The 20,517-nt window shown below is 39.8% G+C and overlaps 1 protein-coding gene across 1 annotated transcript in view; it reads left to right on the top strand.

Annotated features, from left to right (window-relative positions):
- The window catches only part of LOC103034681 (ephrin-B1), an 83,590-nt gene extending 64,508 nt beyond the window's left edge, over positions 1-19,082 (top strand). The window contains exons 3-5 of the mRNA XM_022683756.2: positions 7,267-7,359; positions 12,094-12,210; positions 14,239-19,082. Of these exons, the coding sequence (XP_022539477.2) occupies positions 7,267-7,359; positions 12,094-12,210; positions 14,239-14,612 (584 nt within the window). The 3' untranslated portion in view covers positions 14,613-19,082. The remainder of the gene's footprint in view (positions 1-7,266; positions 7,360-12,093; positions 12,211-14,238) is intronic.
- The last annotated feature ends 1,435 nt before the right edge of the window (positions 19,083-20,517 follow it).

Genomic DNA, 20,517 nt, shown 5'->3' with positions numbered 1-20,517 from the left:
AATTGGGAATTAAGCTTAAAACAAAATGAGTTAGTGGGAACTATTTTAGCGATTTATCGTGCACCAGTCAATTGTGGATTGTGCATCTGGTTTTAGGGCATGTCGGTGTATCTTTGGTGTCGTGAGGATGCAAAAAATACACCTTGCGTGGCTCGAGACACGCAAGAGGCATCAACTAATTCTCTTGATTAATTGGCACTATGCAGCATGTCAGTGTATGTGTGTTTATAGAGAAATGGTTCTGATGATTGAATGTTGTCAGGGTTTTAATCAGTCAGTGGCGCTCCTGTGTTTTCCGATGCCAAAATATATAAAAAAACACCAGAAATTTACCTAAAAACACACCTTACTTCCAGCAGACCACCACACCCATCAGTGTAGATTTATTACCAAACTCTGATACTATGTTAACAGCACAGGTGGAAGGTGTGAAACTAGACTGTTGACAGGGTGTCAACAGATAGCAAATAGCATCACGACCACACTTTATATATAAACTAATCATTAAAATCGATACCGATTTTTTAAAAAACTAATCAGTATTGCAAAACACAACATTGCCATACATACTGTACTTTGATATAGCGATATTTTTCTTACAGCCCTAGTATCTAGACAAATAAGCTGTCTCGTTTTGTCTCGTACATGTTTTAAACACCACATTTTAAGCAAATTCTCCTTCAAAGACAATCTGAAGTCAGTATTTCCATCAGCTACTGTTATGTGCACTGTGCAGAGTCTGAAACTAAGGTACTTGGCGTGGGTAAGAGAGGAATATGAGCCTTTATTAGCTCGTGTAGAGCAGATTTGACAGCCCCCTGTCAGTTATACACGGCTATAGCCCTAACAGTTCGGAGATGCCAGGTGAAGCAGGCAATTGCCCATTTAATGAGAGCTGAAGTCACTGTCACCCATCCAATCCCTGCAGACGCCACCTTAACAAGCAGTTCATTCCCTCTACGTCATCACTGATTTAAAAAAAAAAAGGATTTTACATTTCTTCTATATTATTCCTTTAACAAGCTTTTCCACTTCATTCTACACATTTTTACAACTTTTTCATCCAGTTTCTTAGGCGTATTTCACATTTTGTATAATAGAGATAGATAAAAGTAAGAAGTAAGAAAGCACAATGGCAAGTTTTTTCATACTATGTATGATACTATCACCCATGCTTACAAAAACTCAAGAATATTACTTAAGTCCTGACCTTTAAGAGTAGACCTAAGTAAGTGCAGGTAGTGCCCAAAGCTTCCTGTTCCCATCTTATCCTGCCCTGTGAGCTCATGTCCCTATTGTAAATACGGGAAACACCAAATCCCCTGCTTCCTGTTTCCAAAAGAGCACACGTGAATCCCCTGCTGCAGTCTTCAGAAAGCATGGAGGGGAATTAGAAGCATAGCAGAGGCAGGAGAAAGTGGTCTGGTTACAAATTCATGTTACAGCTCATGCCGGTGTCGTGCCTCATACAGAATTTAAGGGAAAACATTTGGAACTTGACATGGTACGCCAAGAGGGCCTATCAAACATGTTCAACCAACTACTGCAAAATCACCCGAGGCCCCATTTTCTTGCAAAAGTAGTGCTGCTGAGTTTTCAGGAACAGTTGGGAAGAGACATGAGGGCAGAAAAAAAATCCAGTGTTTCTTATCTTAACTGTGATTTTTATTTCATTGCAGACAGTAATAGACTAATATACAGCTCTGGAAAAAAACAAGAAACCACTTAAAAATAATGAGTTTCTTTGATTTTACCAAATTAAAAACCTCTGAAATATAATCAAGAGGAAGATGGATGATGACAATCCATCAAACTAAGCTGAACTGATTGAATTTTTTGCACCAGGAGTAAAGCAGCATAAAGTTATCCAAAAGCAGTGTGTAAGACTGGTGGAGGAGAACGTGATGCCAAGATGCATGAAAACTGTGATTAAAAACCAGGATTATTCCACCAAATATTGATTTCTAAACTCTTAAAAAGGTCTGAAAGCTCTGCATATTTTTTTGTTATTTCAGCCATTTCTCATTTTCTGCAAATAAATGCTTTAAATGACAATAATTGCATTTGGAATTTGGGAGAAATGTTGTCCGTAGTTTATAGAATTAAACAACAATGTTTTACTCAAACACATACCTATAAAAGCTAAGTGTGATTCAGAAACTGATTCAGAAACTGAAGTGGTCAGATTTATTTTATTTGATAATTTGATAGCATACATTAATTCCTGTAATGTTGCCATTTTTTTACAACACTTAAGTCTTAAGATTTGCACAACTGTGTAACATAGTCATCATTATCATTATCATTATTTTTTTGTGTGGAAATTTACTACACATTCTATATTCCTGAAAAGTAAGAACTATAGGCAAGCCAGTCTAGTTCCCATACTTCCCTTTTCTTTCACAGTAAGGCTGCAAGTCTTTGTAGCATGTGGTTTTGCATTGTCTTGTTAAAAAACACATAGACATCTCAGAAAAGTTGATGTATTGAAGTTGGCATATGTTGCTTTAAGATCTCATTGTACTTTTCAAATTTAAAACTACACAGCTATTACACAAGTGTACCATAACAAATCCTGGCTTTTAATCGTGTTGTTAATAACATTTGGGCTGCCCTGTTTGCCTTTTGTGGAGACTGGTTTTATACATCATAATTATAAATGATCAGCTGATAAACTGTTGTACACCTGTTTGCAAATATTTTAACATTATTTAGTTGTCTTACCTCAATGTCATCCTCTAAAATGTCCCTATGTTTTTAACTTATTTTTGATAGGAATGGATGTATATAAACAATTACTGTTGACCAGTTAAAAAGTTGACCAGATGAAACTAAATATATTGGGTTCCTACTATCTATCTGCTATAAAATAAAAAAAACAAATGCATACTCTCCAAATCCTTTTTTGATTTGTGGACATAGAATTGATTTGATGGAGTAAAACCAAGGACATTAGTTTTTTTTTGTCTACAAACAAAAGCCAGAAATGCAGGCAAAAGCAGATTGTTCCGTAAGCTTATTACCCTTTATTTTTGTGTAAGGCTAATTTTCTCTGGTGCATTTTATCAGGATGCAAATAGCTCTCAATTATGGGCAAGTTGCGCTAAATGGAAGAGACTGTCCATTTTGTTTCTCTCATCAAAAAGAAATATTCATCAGTGCACTCTGGCTTTGCGTTCAGGCGCAGTGAGTGCTAAGCATGCTAAGCCCTGGTGGAAGTGGAGGGATATTTATAGATGGCGGTATTAAGAGGCAAAGTGTTAACATCATTGGTAGGAAATAAAAACTCTGAGCATGACAGTGTATAAGACAGATTAGCCAAGGACATTTAGCTTGATCTTCAAAGCCCTCCTTTTTTTATTTTTTTTTTTAAACCGTGCTCTTGAAAGTTAAAACCTCCGAGTGAAGATTCCGGAGGCTGGCGAGGAGAGAGAAGAAAAAAAAAATGTGGCGGAAAGAAGGCACTGTGAGGTTAACAAGTGTGTGATAGCTTCAGCCCCGAGGCTAGGGAGGGAGCTACCTGTCTGAACAGCGCTTAGTTTTCTCACTGGCCACCATTGTTCCGCAGTCGCACAGAGGCTTTCAGTCTCGCTCAGAGATCTAATTAGATGCCCGCCGCTCCAAATGGTTACTTATGTCATTTCGGATCTTGATGAGTAAATGAAGTGGACAAGGCCTTAGCCGGCAGTGAATGGGTTGGGGGGGTGGGGTGCGGGGATGTGGAGGGATGATGATGATGAAAACAGCTCGGGGAGGGTGGCAGAGGTTGAAGATCGGAATAGCCAGGGAGCCGAAGTGTAAAGCAGCGAGAGAATGGAACCCCTTGTACCCCGGATTTCACCACGCTGGGGCTTCAGTAATGCACTTTCCCGGAGGGTCGTTTCTTCTGAGCTGAAAAAAAAAACGGAGAAAAAAAAGAGGAAAAGCTGCGATTGCTTCTGCCTGCCGGTGCCGGTGACTTCATCCCTTGTGAAGTGAGATGTGACGGTGTATAAACAGGGTCCATCTCCAGCGCCTCCTTCCCCTCCTTTTTAGCTGATGTTAACGTGGAGGACAAGCCCCTGAAGTAAAAGGCCTTGGCCCTGGGCAGCCACCAGCCCCCTAATTACAAGCCATGCAGAAAGGGAAAGCCGAGCTCCCAGGCCCCCAGCTCATAGCTATAATTCTTCCTGGCACAAAGTATTCACAGAGATAAACATTGGCTGGTATTATTTTACGCCGGCTTTTTTCGAACTGTGACACTAATGAGAGAGATAGAGTTCTGCCCCCAGCACGCAAGCAGCCTGGTATATCCCACCTAGCACCGTGCTCCGTTAGCAGCTCTGCACTTTAACGATGGCGGTAATGCCACAGAAATGCTCATAAGGCTGCCTCACACACAGTCCGCGCATAGCTACCAGAGCTCAACTGCTATTAATGTTTTGTGACTGGTGCTCATTTTAAGAGCCTAAAAATACGGCAACACTTCACTTGGATGGTCCATTTTATGGCCTCGTTGATGCTCAACTGGCATTCAACTAACATTCAGCTGAATGCCTATTAAATGCAATACAACTAAAAGGTGAAAGTAAATGATTTTCTATTAATTGTAACCCTACACCTAACTCTAACCCAAACTCTAATCTTAACATTTTAGAGTTGGGTTTAGGGTTAAATTTAAAGTTTAGGTTAAGGTTAGGATTAGGGTAGGAGTAGGGGTAGATTTTAAGAGTAAATTTAAGGTTTAGGTTAAGGTAAGGGTAGGTATAGGGATAGATTTTAAGGTTAAATTGAAAGTTTGGGTTAAGGTTAGGTGTAGGGTAGATTTTAGGGATAAATTTAAAGTTTAGGTTAAGGCTAGATGTATGGGTAGATTTTAGGATTGATTAATGGTTAAGCTTAGTAATCAACCCTAAATTCTAACCCTACACAAAACTTAACATTAACGCCAACCTTAACGTAAACTTTTAATCTAACACTAGAGTTGGATGTATGGTTACATTCAGTAGAGAATGATTTACTTTCACCTTTCTGTTCAATTGCTTTTAATATACATGTAGTTGAATGTTAGTTGAATGTCAGTTGAGCATCAATGAGGCCATAAAATGGACCATCCAAGTAAAGTGTTACCAAAAATAATAATAAACTGTAGTATATACTAATAAAGTAAGCAAAGATTGATATTTCGTGATTAAGATTTGTGATATTTTTTTGCAACACTGTATCGATTTTCAGTAATTATTATACGTAAAGCGTATATTATATGTAAAATATTGGTGGCTGACAGTGGTTCATTATAGATAGCAGTTTTGAACGTTGTCATTACAGCCCACTGTTTTGATGGCATAAAAAGTATGTATTCTTTTACCAAATTTTTATAAATATTATACAATTATCTATCACCTTGCTCACATTTTATTGCGATATATTAAATAATAACCTCTATATCGGCATATGTATCATATCGTATCGAGTTCTTGTCAATACACAGCTTTACAGTAAAAAAAAATGGTACCACTTTAAAATAAGACTACCTTTATAAAGGGTTTATAAATGGTTTACAATTAGTTTATTAATGGTTACTAATTAGGTTGTAAATGCCTTAAAAATCATTAATAATTAGTTATGTGGCTGTTGGTTCACTATTTGGCAAACAACAGGTCTATGTACATTTCTACGTATGTGTTATAACTGATTATTAATTATTTTTAAGGCATTTACAACCTAATTAGTGACAATTAATAAACTCAACCATTTATAAACCCTTTATAAAGGTAGTCTTATTTTAAAGTGGTACCAAAGAAATTAAACCAACACCAATACACAGAGCTTTTCTAGCTGATAGAAATGTGTGTTTTCTACTGTATATGGTCAAATGTGATTTTAGTTTTGGGTGGTCACATTTCAGCTCCAATAAGCAAAACTATACATCAGTGGAAAATGACCCGCCTGAAAGAAAAATCAAACGCCTTTTGAAGAAACTTGGGAACCATTTGTCAGAAATCTAAATTGTGTGGTTGCCCAAAATGAAAACTGCTGGATATATCCAGTCTCACATGCCCCATGCATATGCATGCTCACACCCGTGCACATCTAATGCTCTAAAATGTACTGCCTCTCCACACACGCAGCCTCTATTTTTAAATTAAATTATACATTTTAACATATGATATTGTGTATGTAGACCATATGAATTCCTGCATTTAGATGTGTCTGTGGTTTTGTCAGCCTTCTTGTAATGTCTCCTATTTGTCTCATATCTCATCTGGTCAATCTGTCCTGTCTTTCTGCTTGTCTGTCTGTCTGCTTGTCTTATCTATTCTGTCTCTCCACTGTCTGTGCAGCTAGACTGGGACTGGAGAGACACTCTTTGTACTGTTTTGTACCGATTTTCTTTTCCTGTTTCCTCTTGTTTGCTTCTTGCCTGGTGGGGGTTTGGAGGGGTAGGATAGATAGCTCCATCACTATCTGTAAAACAGTACATTCTAATCAACTGGAGAGTCATTGGCAAAATTGAAATAAAAGGGAACAAAACAAATCAAATTAAAAATATTTGAAAACCCCACTGCTTTTATATTATAATGTTTCAGTAGGGTAGAGCTTGTTAGAGTTTTTTAAAGATTTATTTATATTATTATTTCAAATTGTTTAGTAGTTTCTTTATAGAAACTTTGTCCTAAATGTTTTTTCTCACTTTATAAATTTACAGATGCTGCAATATAATATAATGCAAAATTGATAAAAAAAAAAAGTTAATACAGTTTGTTCGTCTATAAAAACACAGTTTTAAAGTATTAAATTGTTACCAACCAGGGGTCGGCAATTAAGTTTGGCCGCAATTAGAACTAGTTGAGACTAGTAGCTCTCCAGCCCAGAGGGTTGTTGAACCCAGTTGCAAAACAGTTGATCTCAAAGCAGGTAAAATGGGATCGAACCCATTATCGTCAGGGTCGCGCTCCAATACACTATTGCTGCCCTGGCTAGTGAATTGGGACACGGCTTGGAAAAAATGCCCTTATAAGGAGCCCAAAAACTGGTGGAAAAACAAGAACGGGTGAAAAATAAAGTCACGCCGAGCATGACCAAGAAAGACGGGAGGAATGTAAACAAAAGCTCACCAGAGAACTTTTTTTTCTCCTAATTGTTCATTATGGTTCAAACAACCTCATTGGCCAGATGTTTCATGTATTGCCAACCCCTGTAGTATAACCTGCAGTAAGCCCTAGTAGTTCTATAAAGCTTTAATATTAATACTGTATTCCATCTGTTTGTTTCCCTCTGTCGCAGCTACGTCCAATGGTTCACTGGAAGGCTTGGAGAATCGGGAAGGAGGCGTCTGTAAGAGCCGCTCTATGAAGGTCATTATGAAGGTCGGACAAGGTAAGATTAATGCCATTAATTCCAAGATGTACTTCTAACAATCATCATAGCATGATGACACTTGTAACTGTAGTTTCAGGCTTAGATTTAAAGTTTCACTGTGGGAACAAGTTATGAATATTTGTAAACTTAGGCTCACAATAGAAGCCTCATCTGAATCAATGAAGTTTTTTTTTTACTCAGATCTACGGGTTCACATTCATAAATATAAGTAAATGACCTGTATTTGCATGTAATGTAAAGACGTGTGAAATCCAACCTGACAGTTCACATTTATGAATTAAAAAAAATATATAACACACCTTCTCATTCAATATTTTTATTTTTGTATTTTTTCTACACTGTAAATTTATACCAAAATGAACCACACTATGAAGGAACACATTAAAAATCATGCAGTAACTTAAAAGTGTTAAACAAGCTTAAACACTCTATGAAGCATTTAGATGCTCTTATCTCTAGCTCTTATACTCTTAACTCTGATGAACTTATCCAATCACAACAGAGGAAACTCTTGCTCTTCCTTTCCTGGGGCAGTCTTGATGAGTGCCAGTTTCATCATTATAATGTAATAAAGCTGAATGCAAAAATGCCTTTTAAAGATTTAAAAAAGCTGCCATCTAAGCAAGAGGTGCCTACTTTTAGGCACTCTGTTTAACAGTTTTTTGATTACTAAATTATTCCATATGTTTTTCGTCATAGTTTGGATGAATTTTAAAGCTTTTTTTTTTAAATAGCTTTAAAATAATGAAAAACCACTGAATATAAGCTGTGCCCAAACTTTTAAATGGTACTATATATATATATATATATACATATATAAGAGACCCTTAAATAAGATTTGACATCACTATTTTATAAAAAAAAAATCTGATTTGAATCAGTTCAGCCTAATAATCTGAACATAACCTTAAAATATACTGCTTTTTATTTACATGTCGACAAGCCTGCCAGCTTCCTGCTGTAAGAGAATATAATATTTTTGTGAAAACATATAATATTTAATGTAAATGGAAGAACCGGGCCATTGACTATTAATATCATTAATGCTACTGCAACAAATTTGGAAAGACTTTTTTTCTTTGCTTAAACCATTAAAACTAAAACTATTTTTTTACATTCATAACAGAACTCAGAAAAACTGTTCTGGTTCTGGTCTGAATCGAAATAAATCCTTAGTGTTTTTCTGAAATATGACAACAAACAGTTTACAGAAGGCTCACGGCAGCAGTTCAGAGGTCTGGTGCTGAAGTGACACGGCAGGCGAGCAGAGAAAGAACATCTGCATACCAACACTTCCTAATTGCGTGTTTGGGAGCCGGAGTGGAAAACTACAAAACAGAAATATGCGCCCGAGACGGCACGGCTGAATGGTAGCCGGCCGGAGCTTTGGAAATGGATGAGCGATAATGAAAGTTTTTTAGATGAGTAGCCATGACCTCAGTGTAAGAAACGGCTTTAACAAGCTCCTGTCCATAAACTCCTTCGCCCCGGGCGCAGGAATTTACAGTCGGGCTATAAGACGGCCCCCCGTCCCTCTTTATGTAAAACAGCCTTGTGACTTCACTCCCGCAAAAATGTCGGCTTTAGGGAATAAAACGTCTATTTATACCCCTCCAGAAAACTTCCAATGCTTTAATGCTCCACTTGTTTACAATGCAGCTCTTTAATCATACAGTGCTTTTGATAATGTGTGGCTCCTAATGTGCAAAAATCATCATGAATAATTCAAATAATATAAAAAAAAGGGTTTTTGGTCCCAGCTTTCCTCTCTCTCTCTCTATTTCTCTGTTTCTCTCTCTTTCTCGTTCTCTTTTGCTCTCTTTCCATGGGTAATTATAACAAGGTGGAGGGATCAGGCTGACCACAGCTTCCTATACGGAAGCTCGTTTTGCTCGTGTTTGCCAGGGCCACATCTTTTTTTTAATTTAGAACATGTGTATTGACAAAAATGTCTTAATATGTCCTATACTGTATACAGGCTACAGGTGTAGGTGATACAAAATCCCTTTTTTTCTGCAGTAAAATTAATGTAACTTATGTAAATTCTGAACATTTGAGGGCTTTAAAATCTCCTACAGGACACTTACTACAGGATAAGCTGCCTGTTTTTTTTCTCTACTCCACTTAATGATTCCAGATCTTTAACAGAAATCAACCCAAATTCTGCTGTTCTGTTTGAAAATAGACGTAAAAACTAGACAAACATAAGGAAAATAAATATTTTTAAACATGTTTGATTTGTATTCAGGAAATTATTGGGTACCACTTTAAAATAAGACTACCTTTATAAAGGGTTTATACATGGTTTACAATTAGTTTATTAATGGTTACTAATTAGGTTGTAAATGCCTTACAAATCATTAATAATCAGTTATAACACATACGTAGAAAAGGCAACAATATAGATGGCTGTGGGTTCACTATTTGGCAAACAACAGTTCATTGTTGCCCTTTCTATGTATGTGTTATAACTGATTATTAATGATTTTTAAGGCATTTACAACCTAATTAGTAACCATTAATAAACTAATTGTAAACCATTTATAAACCCTTTATAAAGGTAGTCTTATTTTAAAGTGGTACCAAATATTGATTATAAAATGTTAAATATAAAGTTCAGGAAAGAGACAATTGTAGGATTTTATTCATTATATTTTGACATTAGCAGATTTACTTATTTTTTATATTACAATTACAATTATGCTTTTCAGTAATGTTCCTTATCAAACATGAAAGCTTTTTTATGTAATGCTATATGTTATGAAATCCTCAAGATTTTGAGGTAATGTGATGTCAGGCAGACATTAACAAATTAACAAAACTCCTGGCCTATTAAGGGGTTAAAAGCATTATATTTGGCTGCAGTTGGACTCTGCCTGCGTTACTCCAGCACAGACTTCTTCCTGCTGCTGTGTTATTGCTTGTGGGCGCAGCCTGCCTGCCTGGACATGTAGCTAAATGGTCGGGGGCATGCAGAACATGCCCATAGTGGCTGTCCGGTCACCTCTTACCACCCTGCAGAACCTACTCTGCGCTACGCGGCGCTGCGCTACGCCACGACACACTTGCATGCTTCCGACTGCAGCCTGTCCATGTATAATGTATAGCGGAGAAGACGATGAGTGTTAAAGTCACTCTCAGCACCTGCCCAAAAGCCGGGCAGCACCCAGGCTATGAATATTTAGAGTAGAGAACGAGATGAGATGGAAGGAAGGGGAAGAAAGAGAGGTGGAAAATAAAAAGAATCAAATGCATCAAATGATTCCGCCTTTCGGGCCAGAGCCAGATGGAATATGGGAAAAGCAGACACTCGCTGCAATACCCAGCAGGCCCTGGACCCATTCTGGCGCGGACTGCAGGAAGCGGAGCAGCTAGATGCTAGCCACTAGCCATGCTCCCGGAGCCTCTTCTTTCTGGCCTGAGCCGTGCTGGGACACCCCAGAGGAATCGACCCACAATGGAAAGAGCAGAGTAGCCTCTCCTGACCCTCTACTCTCTCTCTCCACACACACACACACTATTACACACACTTACATACACACACACACTTACACTCCAGCCAGAACCACCAGGGACACAAAGATAAGAGGAGCAAAGAGGGAGGGATGAGGGGGTAGAGGAGATCTGATAGCACGCTGAGGGTTCATCAAGCTGGGATAACAATTATCTCTGTTTGACTGGCCCCTAGCCCTGGCCCTCGCCCCCCAGCCCCCGAGCCCCCCAGCTCTCCACCTGAACGTACCCGGTGGACGGCCAGAAACGTGCTCTTTAGGTCGAGACGCTAAACAGAAGCTACCAAGCGCAGCTGGTAAAACTAGCGTTTTTCCAGAGCCAACATAACCCCGCTCTCTTTGGAGAACGCGAGAGTGTGTGTGCTCCTCCGGACCTGCAGACTTCCCAGAGTCCCTGCAATAAATAAGACATATTATGGCCTTTTAACAGCATGAATAATGAATAACAATAAAAAGTTAATATATAACCACATTAACCCCATTCTGCCATGCCTCAGCGTGCGGCGGTTGCCACTGCTGGCTGGCTGGCTGGTGAAGAACATGCGGTCCTTTCCTCCATTGCTTTGCGCAGAGATTAATTGGCGTGTGCAGAAAGCGCATTCCTCCGCATGTTAGTTCTAGGGGAGGGTCCTGTTTAGATACAAAACAGCTCTTATGATAGCAGCGTAATTGTGATGCATTTCATTTCATAGACGTGGGCAGCCAGCTTTTTCTTTTTTTTTCCCTTAACAGTCCTGCTGCACGCTTGCCAGGGAGCCGCAGCCAATGGGCTTGTTTAAGAGATTGCGCCCAAGGCAGAGAAACTCTCATTAAGGTGCTCCAATATTTGATATTGTGTTTGGTAATGAGGCTACTTAGTCATACGAGCTGCAGTAATTTGAGATAAATCCTGTTATATGTATTAGATTTACTGCATATGGCATACCGCTGTAAACAATACGCACACACAGTACGTATGGGCTTCGTATATTCCTCATTTTTCAAGCCGTTTAAAGGAGCGTTTTTAAGAGCGATGAGCACATCGGGGAGAAAGGTGGCTCAGAGAGGGAAATATTTAATAACCGCAGTTTATTGATTTCGCTCGGTTCTGTAACAAAGGCGGCAAATGAGATTTTGATAGAAATTTTAATATCTGGCTTTGTTCGCCGTCCAAAATGAAAGTGTGTGGGATGCATATTTCATTCAGCTTTTGTTGCTCCACCGTTTATCTCCCTCCCAGACCCCAACGCAGCGATTCCCGACGCGGAGCAGACCGAATCACCCATGCCTGAACCTGACGCCAGCTCCAACCCCATTGACCCAGGCCTGGACGGACCGGTGGAGCCCGGGAAGCCTGGTATGTCCTCTTCTTTTTTTTTTGTTCCTGATATTTCCACTGTCCTCCACTTCTGTAGTTTTAAGTGCAGCCGGAACATTTCGAAGGCGATAGAGACCGAGATAGAGCCATCCACAGCCATTAAAGTCAGTCAGCAGGGTTGGACTGAGGTGAAGGGAATTTCTGGCATCTGCACTTCCAATGTATAAAAAACAGATTTTTTCTCTCCTCGAATTTCAGTCACTAGAGCTGCCTTTTTTTTTCGTTTTTTTTTTTTTTTGCAGGGCTCTGTCCACCCAGGACGCCGGCCAATGAAAGGATAAAACAAAATCAGATGTGCAAAAAGCCCCCTTCTGCCTCATTCCCTTCCCAGAGCATCGGGATAGGACCATATTTCAGCGTTTTTTCGTACATACGCTATTGTACAAGACAAATGTGTCTTGGTGCGAGGGTCCATCATAATCCATCGAAATGTATTGGATTACTTTCCTCTTGCGTTTTTTTTTTCTCACCACTGATCAGGTTACACAGTGTAAGGCATATTCTTTGCAGTTTTTTTTCTGTTGCTTTTCAGGCTTCTGCAATTTATTTTTTTATTTTATTTATTTATTTTTTTGCGAATGAATTCCCTCAAAGCTGATTATTTAATAGATAACCAATTTTTCTTAAGTAACATTTTGCTTACTGTCACATGTAAGCAATTTTTTTTAATGCTGATTGTTTTGTACAGTTGTTCACTAGTTAATTATTCCCTAGATTCAGTTGCAGTTTCTCAAAAATCTTCTAGTCTTTTAGTTTCTCTGCAACTTTAAGGCCAGGGTAGCTAATGAAAAATGAGAACCTGTTGATTAATTACCATTATGCCGTGGGCATGCAGAAATCATCACATACTTTTCTTACACTGCATCTTGTTGCCACTATTTCAAGTCATTTTAAATAGAAAGATTAATAAATTTAGAACATTTTGTATATTTCTTTTGTAGATACGTTGGAGATCTTTATACTCCAATACTAACAATACACAAATACAATTCTCAGGGTATAAAAAGGAAAATGTTTTATCTGTTGAAGTCAATGGACAATGGGACTATAGGATTAGGAGATATTGTGATGATGTGATGTATCTTCCTAGCTTATTTTCTTTGTTTATTTGTAGTTATAAAGAAGCTTCTTCAACTTCTGCAGCGCCGCACCTCAAACAAATCTCCCCCTCCCCTGCATTGTGCTCCTCTGTCCAACACTTGTGTTGAGACTAGTCAGGCGGTGCGCTTTCATGTGTTTTGGATAAATGGCTTTGGAAGCAGGGCTGAAAGTAGGGCGTGGATTTTTTTCCTGTTGGATATTTTTCAAAAACTATCTTACTTCAGTGCATTATATTCTGAACTGAACAATGGAAGGTGCGATTTAGTTTGGTTTAATTCATTTTTGTCCATTAGTAGATATTAGTCGATACACTTTCATTGCCAAGTACTTTAACCTTTTAGGGCCAGTCCATAATGAAAAAAGCATGTCTTTGTTCATTCATTATATTTGGGTTGATGGGAAATACTAAATTAATGACTTTTTCAAAATGTAGCTGAATTTCGAACCCCCGCTCATGCAGTTTTGCCATCAAGCTGCCGGCGCTCAGAGGGAGCAAAATTGGCCCTGCTCCCTCCGGGTGGGTAGATGGCGCTCTTCTCTCCCCACATCACTCCTAGGGTGATGTCCGCTGCACAGGGCGTCTGTGAGCTGATGTATCGGAACCGAGCCGCTGCTCTTTCCTCCGAGTGTTAGCGCTGTGATGCTACTTGGCAATGCTAAAAGCATCAGCAGCAGCTCGAAAAGAAGTGGTGGCTGACTTTACATTTATTGGAGGAAGCATGTGTTAGTCTTCACCCTCCTGGTGTGTTGGGGCATCACTAGTGATAGGGGGAGTGCTAATGAGTGGGTTGGGTAATTGGCCATGTAAAATTGGGAGAAAAATGGGAACAAATTAGAAATAAAATTATATATATATAAAAAAACATACCTGGTTTTTAACACTCTTTTCTCACTTTTCACATCTAGATCCCATCAACCAGAACCAGGACGGAGTTGAAGGCATTCTTGGCTCCAAAATCGCGGTGTTCTCTGCCATTGGCGCAGGCTGCGTCATCTTCCTCATCCTCATCATCTTCTTGGTGATCTTGCTGATCAAGATCCGCAAGCGTTCGCGGAAGCCCTCGCAGCCGCGGCCGGCGGCCCTGTCTCTCAGCACGCTGGCCAGCCCCAAACTGTCGGGCGGAGCCGGCTCTGAACCCAGCGACATAATCATCCCCTTACGGACAGAGAACAACTACTGCCCGCATTACGAGAAGGTCAGCGGGGACTACGGCCACCCCGTCTACATCGTACAGGAGATGCCCCCGCAGAGCCCAGCCAACATCTACTACAAGGTGTGATGCAGGGGGAGAAAAACTGCGTAATAAAAAAAAAGAACTGAGGCATTTTTGTGTCACACTTCCATTACAGGACCTCTTTGTGAGCTGCCGTTTTTCCTACCTTGACCTCTGACATTGAGAGGCTTCGTAAAACGGAGACCAGACCAGGACAGAACAGAACAGTCAGCGAAGAAGCGCAGATACAGCCTGTGTGAACCGAAACCGAAAATTCTTTTGGTCAGTTCGCAGGCTGAAGGCTTGCCGCGGGGATCTTTTCACTGTTTCGTTTTTTTTTTTTTTTTTTTTTTTTCTTCCTTTCTCACGTTCGTACAAGTTCCAGTTCAGCACGCCGTTCGGAGCAGCTGGAACAGAAGTGAGCAGGATTGCTGCGCAGTGCTTTCGAATACAAAAAAAAAAACAAAGCAGCCAGAAACCTGAAAAAACACACTGAAAAAAAAATAATAAAGAACAAACAATCTTTTTTAACTTAAATCTAAAGCCGATCCTGCTTTTTTCGGGCTGGCCGGCCAGTTGAAAATGGAGCCTTTTTAATGCTCAGGTAACAAGGGCACAAGGAGGTGACGAATAATGGAAATCATATGATGTTTGCCTTACTATTTTTGATGAAAAAATGAAAAACTTTTTTGCTCCTTCCACACAAAAGTATTGTTTTGCAGTTCTGTTCTTAGGCTTTTTTTTTGTTGTTGTTGTTTTCAATGTATTCTCTTATTATAAGTGAATATTTCACTTCTCTATCCTTCTCTATCTCTGCCACATTTGTGTGTTTAACATGTGTAGTAAGTAAATGATCATTTGGTCCCAGTCGTCCTTTTACACTATTGCATAGTCTGTAATAATATGCTGTGTCATGTATTTATGTACACATGGCATTTGGAATCGGGCTCTTGTGTTCACAAGCAGAGGCAACCCCTGGCCCGGGTATTTATGACTAAGCCGCTTGCATTTCAGAAGCCGTTCTTGCACGCATGTCGAGGCAGGCCATGGAAAACCGTGGCTGCTGCTGCTGCTGGTGATGATGATGATGCATCCGCAGATTCCAGCTTCAGCTCGCTGATCGCTGCTTGGCGGAACAGCAGTGAACCCCCGGCTTATACGGAAGTGTTAATGGGTGCTATTAATTAGATTTTCAACAACAGACCAGCATGATGGATGACAGAATCAACAACATTCATGGAAAAGAAAGAAACTGAGTTGTCATGCATGTTGCTAGAGAGCAATCTGAATGCTAATTAGCTCGGAGGAAGCCAGGCCTCAGCCCTCGTGTCAAAGTGTGAAGCTGGAAGTGTTTAAGTAGAAAAATAAGGCTGTTAGGTCAGTGCAGTAGAAAAAAAAAGGCTTTAGTGTGTTTTTAATCTGAGTAAAAAAAAAAAACTAATCTATCGCAAAAGTGTGGGGCACAGTTTAATTAGCAGGAAGCACAGACAAAATTTACATAGCACAGCCTCCAGAAATACGTAAAAAAAGATTGCGAGAAGATTTATTAGAAGAAGAAATATGGAAAAACTCAACTCAAAGCTTTAAAGCTCAAACAGCGAGGCTGTGCTCTATCTGCTACATCCTTCTTTCAACCGATCCTCTTTCTGCGTTTCAGAGCAAAGTACTCATGACATAAACTATTTGGTGTAATTGTTTTAATTTCATCCACTCCTGACAGCTGCCGTGATAAAGATCACATTATATTGTTGATACTTTTCTTGGCCAACATTTTTTTCCTCCCCTCCCTTCATTTGACCGTCTCGTTTCTAGGCGACTAAACTAACGTTTTCCCTCCCTTTTGATAGCTTCAAACATATCGCCACTTTTCAAGCGCCCGGCTCGTGTTTTCTTCGTCTTACTTTCAGGTAAATCATGATAATCTCTGGGTGTCGAAGGTTACTCTGTGTTTGAAACCGGGAATAAATTTAAATTAGTCTAGCCCACTATCTGGAAGGGAACGTTCTGGCTGATCTAACAGAGCGGCTCGTGCTTCGGTCGGGGAGGAGGAAAAAAAAAACAATCGGGTCAGCTGAGGACAGGCGTTCGCTTGTAAAGAGGAAAACTGAGGCAGGCTGAAGTTTATCATGCAGTAAAACTGATGACTGCCTGTCCGTCGCCAAGTGTTTGTTCCCAGAAACAACGACGGACAGCACAGATAGATAAATAGATAAATAGATGGATAGATCCTGTTCCAGACCTGTGACAGAATTTACAGCAGCATTTATGAGAGATTTGTGGAGAATGGAGGTCAACTTTTTTTTGTTTTTTTTTTTAAGAGTATTTCATATATTTTTTGTGTATTTTTTTTTGTTTTTGTTTTGTTTTTGTATGTTTTATTCTTAGTTGATGTAGTGACACGTCAATGTTAGTCAATGTTATTCGCAATCTGGCAAAAATTGATTAATAATTAAAACTAAGACCATGTAAATATGTGGATAATGTTTAAAAAAATAACCTAATTTCATCTGAGCCCTGTTTAAGAAACAAAATACGAAAATGACATTTTTGTAATGATTTTGTAAATAGATGTCTTTTTAAATTGCATTTTGTATAAATTCTTGCATTTTTTTTTTTGTTTGTTTTTGCTTTTCGTAGTTGAACAAAAGCTAAAACTACAGTACTCTCTGAGAGGTTGATGCACAATAGCCGAGCATGCCCAAAGTGCCAGACGTTTTTCAGCGTATCACACCGTACACACCACGTATCATTTTCCCTTGTTCTTGAGCAACATTGTATTTTATATACATGTATATTTTTACCGTATATTTTCAGATCCCGAACACGATAATATGTAATACATGAATCTGAATCACAATGTGATGTATGAGTTGAATTGAAGCCATTCTCTTGGAATTCTCTCGTCATGGAAGTGGAAAATATCTCAAGGCCGCGAGCGGCGACCACAGCAGCCATCCGTTTGTAACCAGCACTTAGATTTTTACTCTTATTAAAATGATAGCGTGTCATTACGTTTAGGGGTAACCTTAAATCAACTTGTGCATCCATTCACTGTATGTCACAGGGCTGTGCCTTTAACTGTGCGCGGGTCAAGTTAATCTGGATTTGGGTTGAGTAATTAGATCATACCGAGGTTTGGCACACCACATGATATCTGATAAATCAGGAGGTGTGTGTGTGATCTTCATTATCTCATTACCCAGCTCTCTCGGCGGGACAGCTTTGAGGAGGAAAGAGGAATTGCACGGTAATCACACCTCGGCCGCATCGCCGAGCCAACCTTGACTTCACTTTGTGGGCACTAACTACTTTATTGTTGATAGGTGTGCACTCTCCAAGAGGTCGCACTCTAATTGTATGATGTAGATCAGGCCAAACGCTAAGACCCAGTAATCACTCACTCAGTCACTCACTCACTTTCTGTGCGTCTGCCAACACCATCCAAAAGAGCTTAGCGGAGAGAGAGAGAACGAGGGAGAGAGAGCGAGAGCGAGAACGAAGGAAATGAAAAAGAGAGAGAGTTGGGAAAAGCAGACTCCCTGGTGTTTTACATATTTCACGTAAATCCGCACAGAAATTGCACAAAATCCACTCGCTCATTCTTGTGTTGTGGTTTGCCATACAAAAAAAACACAACCAGTAAACCAGAGCCTGAAACACATAGACCTTCTGTTTCCTACTCGCGAGAGCGCTTTCCAGTTACTTGAAGTACCGAGTTCCTCAGGCTTTGCCTGTCTTTGTCTGTTTATTTCCTGTCTGTTCTCTTCAGCATTTCTATTAGCAGTTATTAGCATTTCACGGCCAGTGTTTCCATTCTTGAAGCTTGTATTTCTAAACTAAAATACTAAAATAAGTATGTTGCAGTGATGACACCCAGACACCAAGCCCGGTCGGTTTTTAGAGCTGTGGTCATGTCATGGACATTGTGGCATGTGTTCATTTCTCATTTCTTTCCATTGCTAAAATATAATTGACGCTATTTTATTTTTTTTTTTTTTGTCACTTCACCGTGTTGATGACCCCCGCTGCTGGGGAAGAATCCCATCCCAGCGGTCTTATGACTGATGTATATGATGCTTTGGATGAACATTAAAAAAATAATTGCCTTTACTTGGATTTATGTTGTTTTATGTTCAGGATTCAGCAGTTATGATATCTGCTTTTCTTTTCTTTACATTTTTTTTGTTGTTATTGTTATTATTGTTGTTCAATAGATACACAGTATTATGTTACAGTGTACACGCTCACGAAGCCTCTGTCTGATTCTGTGTTTTTATAATATGATAACAGGTCAATGCCGATTTTTACATGTTTGCCATGACATGCACATCTCGCAGCTTTTTTTTTTTTTTTTGATGTTCGCTTTGATGTTTTTTTTTGGCAAAGCTCATCACAATCACATCTGAAATGATTCAGTGATTCAAACGATGACACAATGTTCCGCAAAAAAAAAAAAATACAACAAAAAACTAAAAAAAAAAACAACTGAAACCTGATATTGCTTATTTGACAGAATAAATTTCTTTTCCCATGGAAGTTTGCCTGTGCAGTTTTCTCTGGTGCCTTCAGTTGTTTGTAGACGGGCTTTGGGGCATCTATACGTGGAATTAAACAGAACTGAAAACCAACACCTGTTTTGACAGCCTCCCTCCCCCTCCGATGTTGTGTAAGAACGAGGAGGAGGCAGGTTTGGGAACAGCTTCAGCTTTAACATGCCTCAGCTTTGACCTGGCCCTTGTCCCACATACCGGAAGGCTGAGGCTCCAGGTGGCAACAGCACACTGCTAGTTAAAACACGGTGGAAACCCGCAGCAGCTTTAACATTTTTACCCACCTTTCCGTGCTCCTAATGAACCCACAGCCAGCCGACAGCAATAAAACCAAAAGCTCGCCTTGAATTCCAGATGTCATGGAGGAGCTAAGCATCTCAACTGGCAGGAGACTACAGCTGAGTACTGCATTTTCTGCCTTTCTGTCTTTGTCTGGTGTTTTTTTCTCTCTCTCTCTCTCTCTTTTTCTCTCTCTCTCTCTCTCTCTCTCTTTCTCTCTCTTTCTCCAGAATACAGGAGAAAAAGCCCGGCTTGCTCGGAGACTCTGATGAACAATAACTGGGTGACTAGGCTCCTTCTGCTGCACACTGTAAATTAGTCTGCTCGTTTAGCTCCCACTCTCCGAGCCCCCACTCCTCAGCCTGGGACTTTTTAATAGGCTGGAGCCCGGGCTGGAGCGGCTCTGAGAAGCAGGTGATTAGGCAGAGAGCTCTTGTGTCAGCGGGGCTGCACTCCTCTTCCTCCTCCTCCTCCTCCTCTTCCTCTTCCTCTTCTTCTTCGCACACAAGCAATGGCCCACACTGGCTGCCAGCACTACAACACAGGCAAAGCCCAGACAAAAAGCGTTCGACTACTATGTCCAGCAGGGCCTCATCCAGGGCGAGCTCGCCCAGTCTTCTGCCTGTTCAAACAGACGCTGCATAGACAGGCTTTAATGGGAAGTCGGGAAATTTTCAGCATTTTTTTTCCACTGGTAGCAAAGTAGTGGTTCTGGCTCAACCATTTTTGCAATGACTAATGACTTATACCATACCGGTGAAAAGTTCTTTTTTTTTAACACTGTAAAGTTAATATTAAAGACTATATTAAAGCTAGACAGGAAAACACACGCAGAATTATTTAGTAAACAAAATGTTTTTAAGTGTTAAACAAGCCATAAAGCATTTATAATTGAGGACACATCTGCACACACTTGCACCCAATTTTCTCAGTAGCTTCATGAGGTGTAGTCTGGGAGTGAATTTTGTTTTTTAACCCTGATAAAGACCTGAGTGCCATATGTATGTATATCTACAGGGGTTGGACAATGAAACTGAAACACCTGGTTTTAGAGCACAGTAATTTATTATGGTGACGGACAGTTCTGGTGGAAACAGGAGAGTTGAGGTGCACATTGAATTCTGCCGTGATTTGATCAGCCG

This window comes from Astyanax mexicanus, chromosome 10 (genome assembly GCF_023375975.1).
Source record: "Astyanax mexicanus isolate ESR-SI-001 chromosome 10, AstMex3_surface, whole genome shotgun sequence".
NCBI classification, from domain to species: domain Eukaryota; kingdom Metazoa; phylum Chordata; class Actinopteri; order Characiformes; family Acestrorhamphidae; genus Astyanax; species Astyanax mexicanus.
This window is presented reverse-complemented; position numbering and strand designations above follow the sequence as displayed.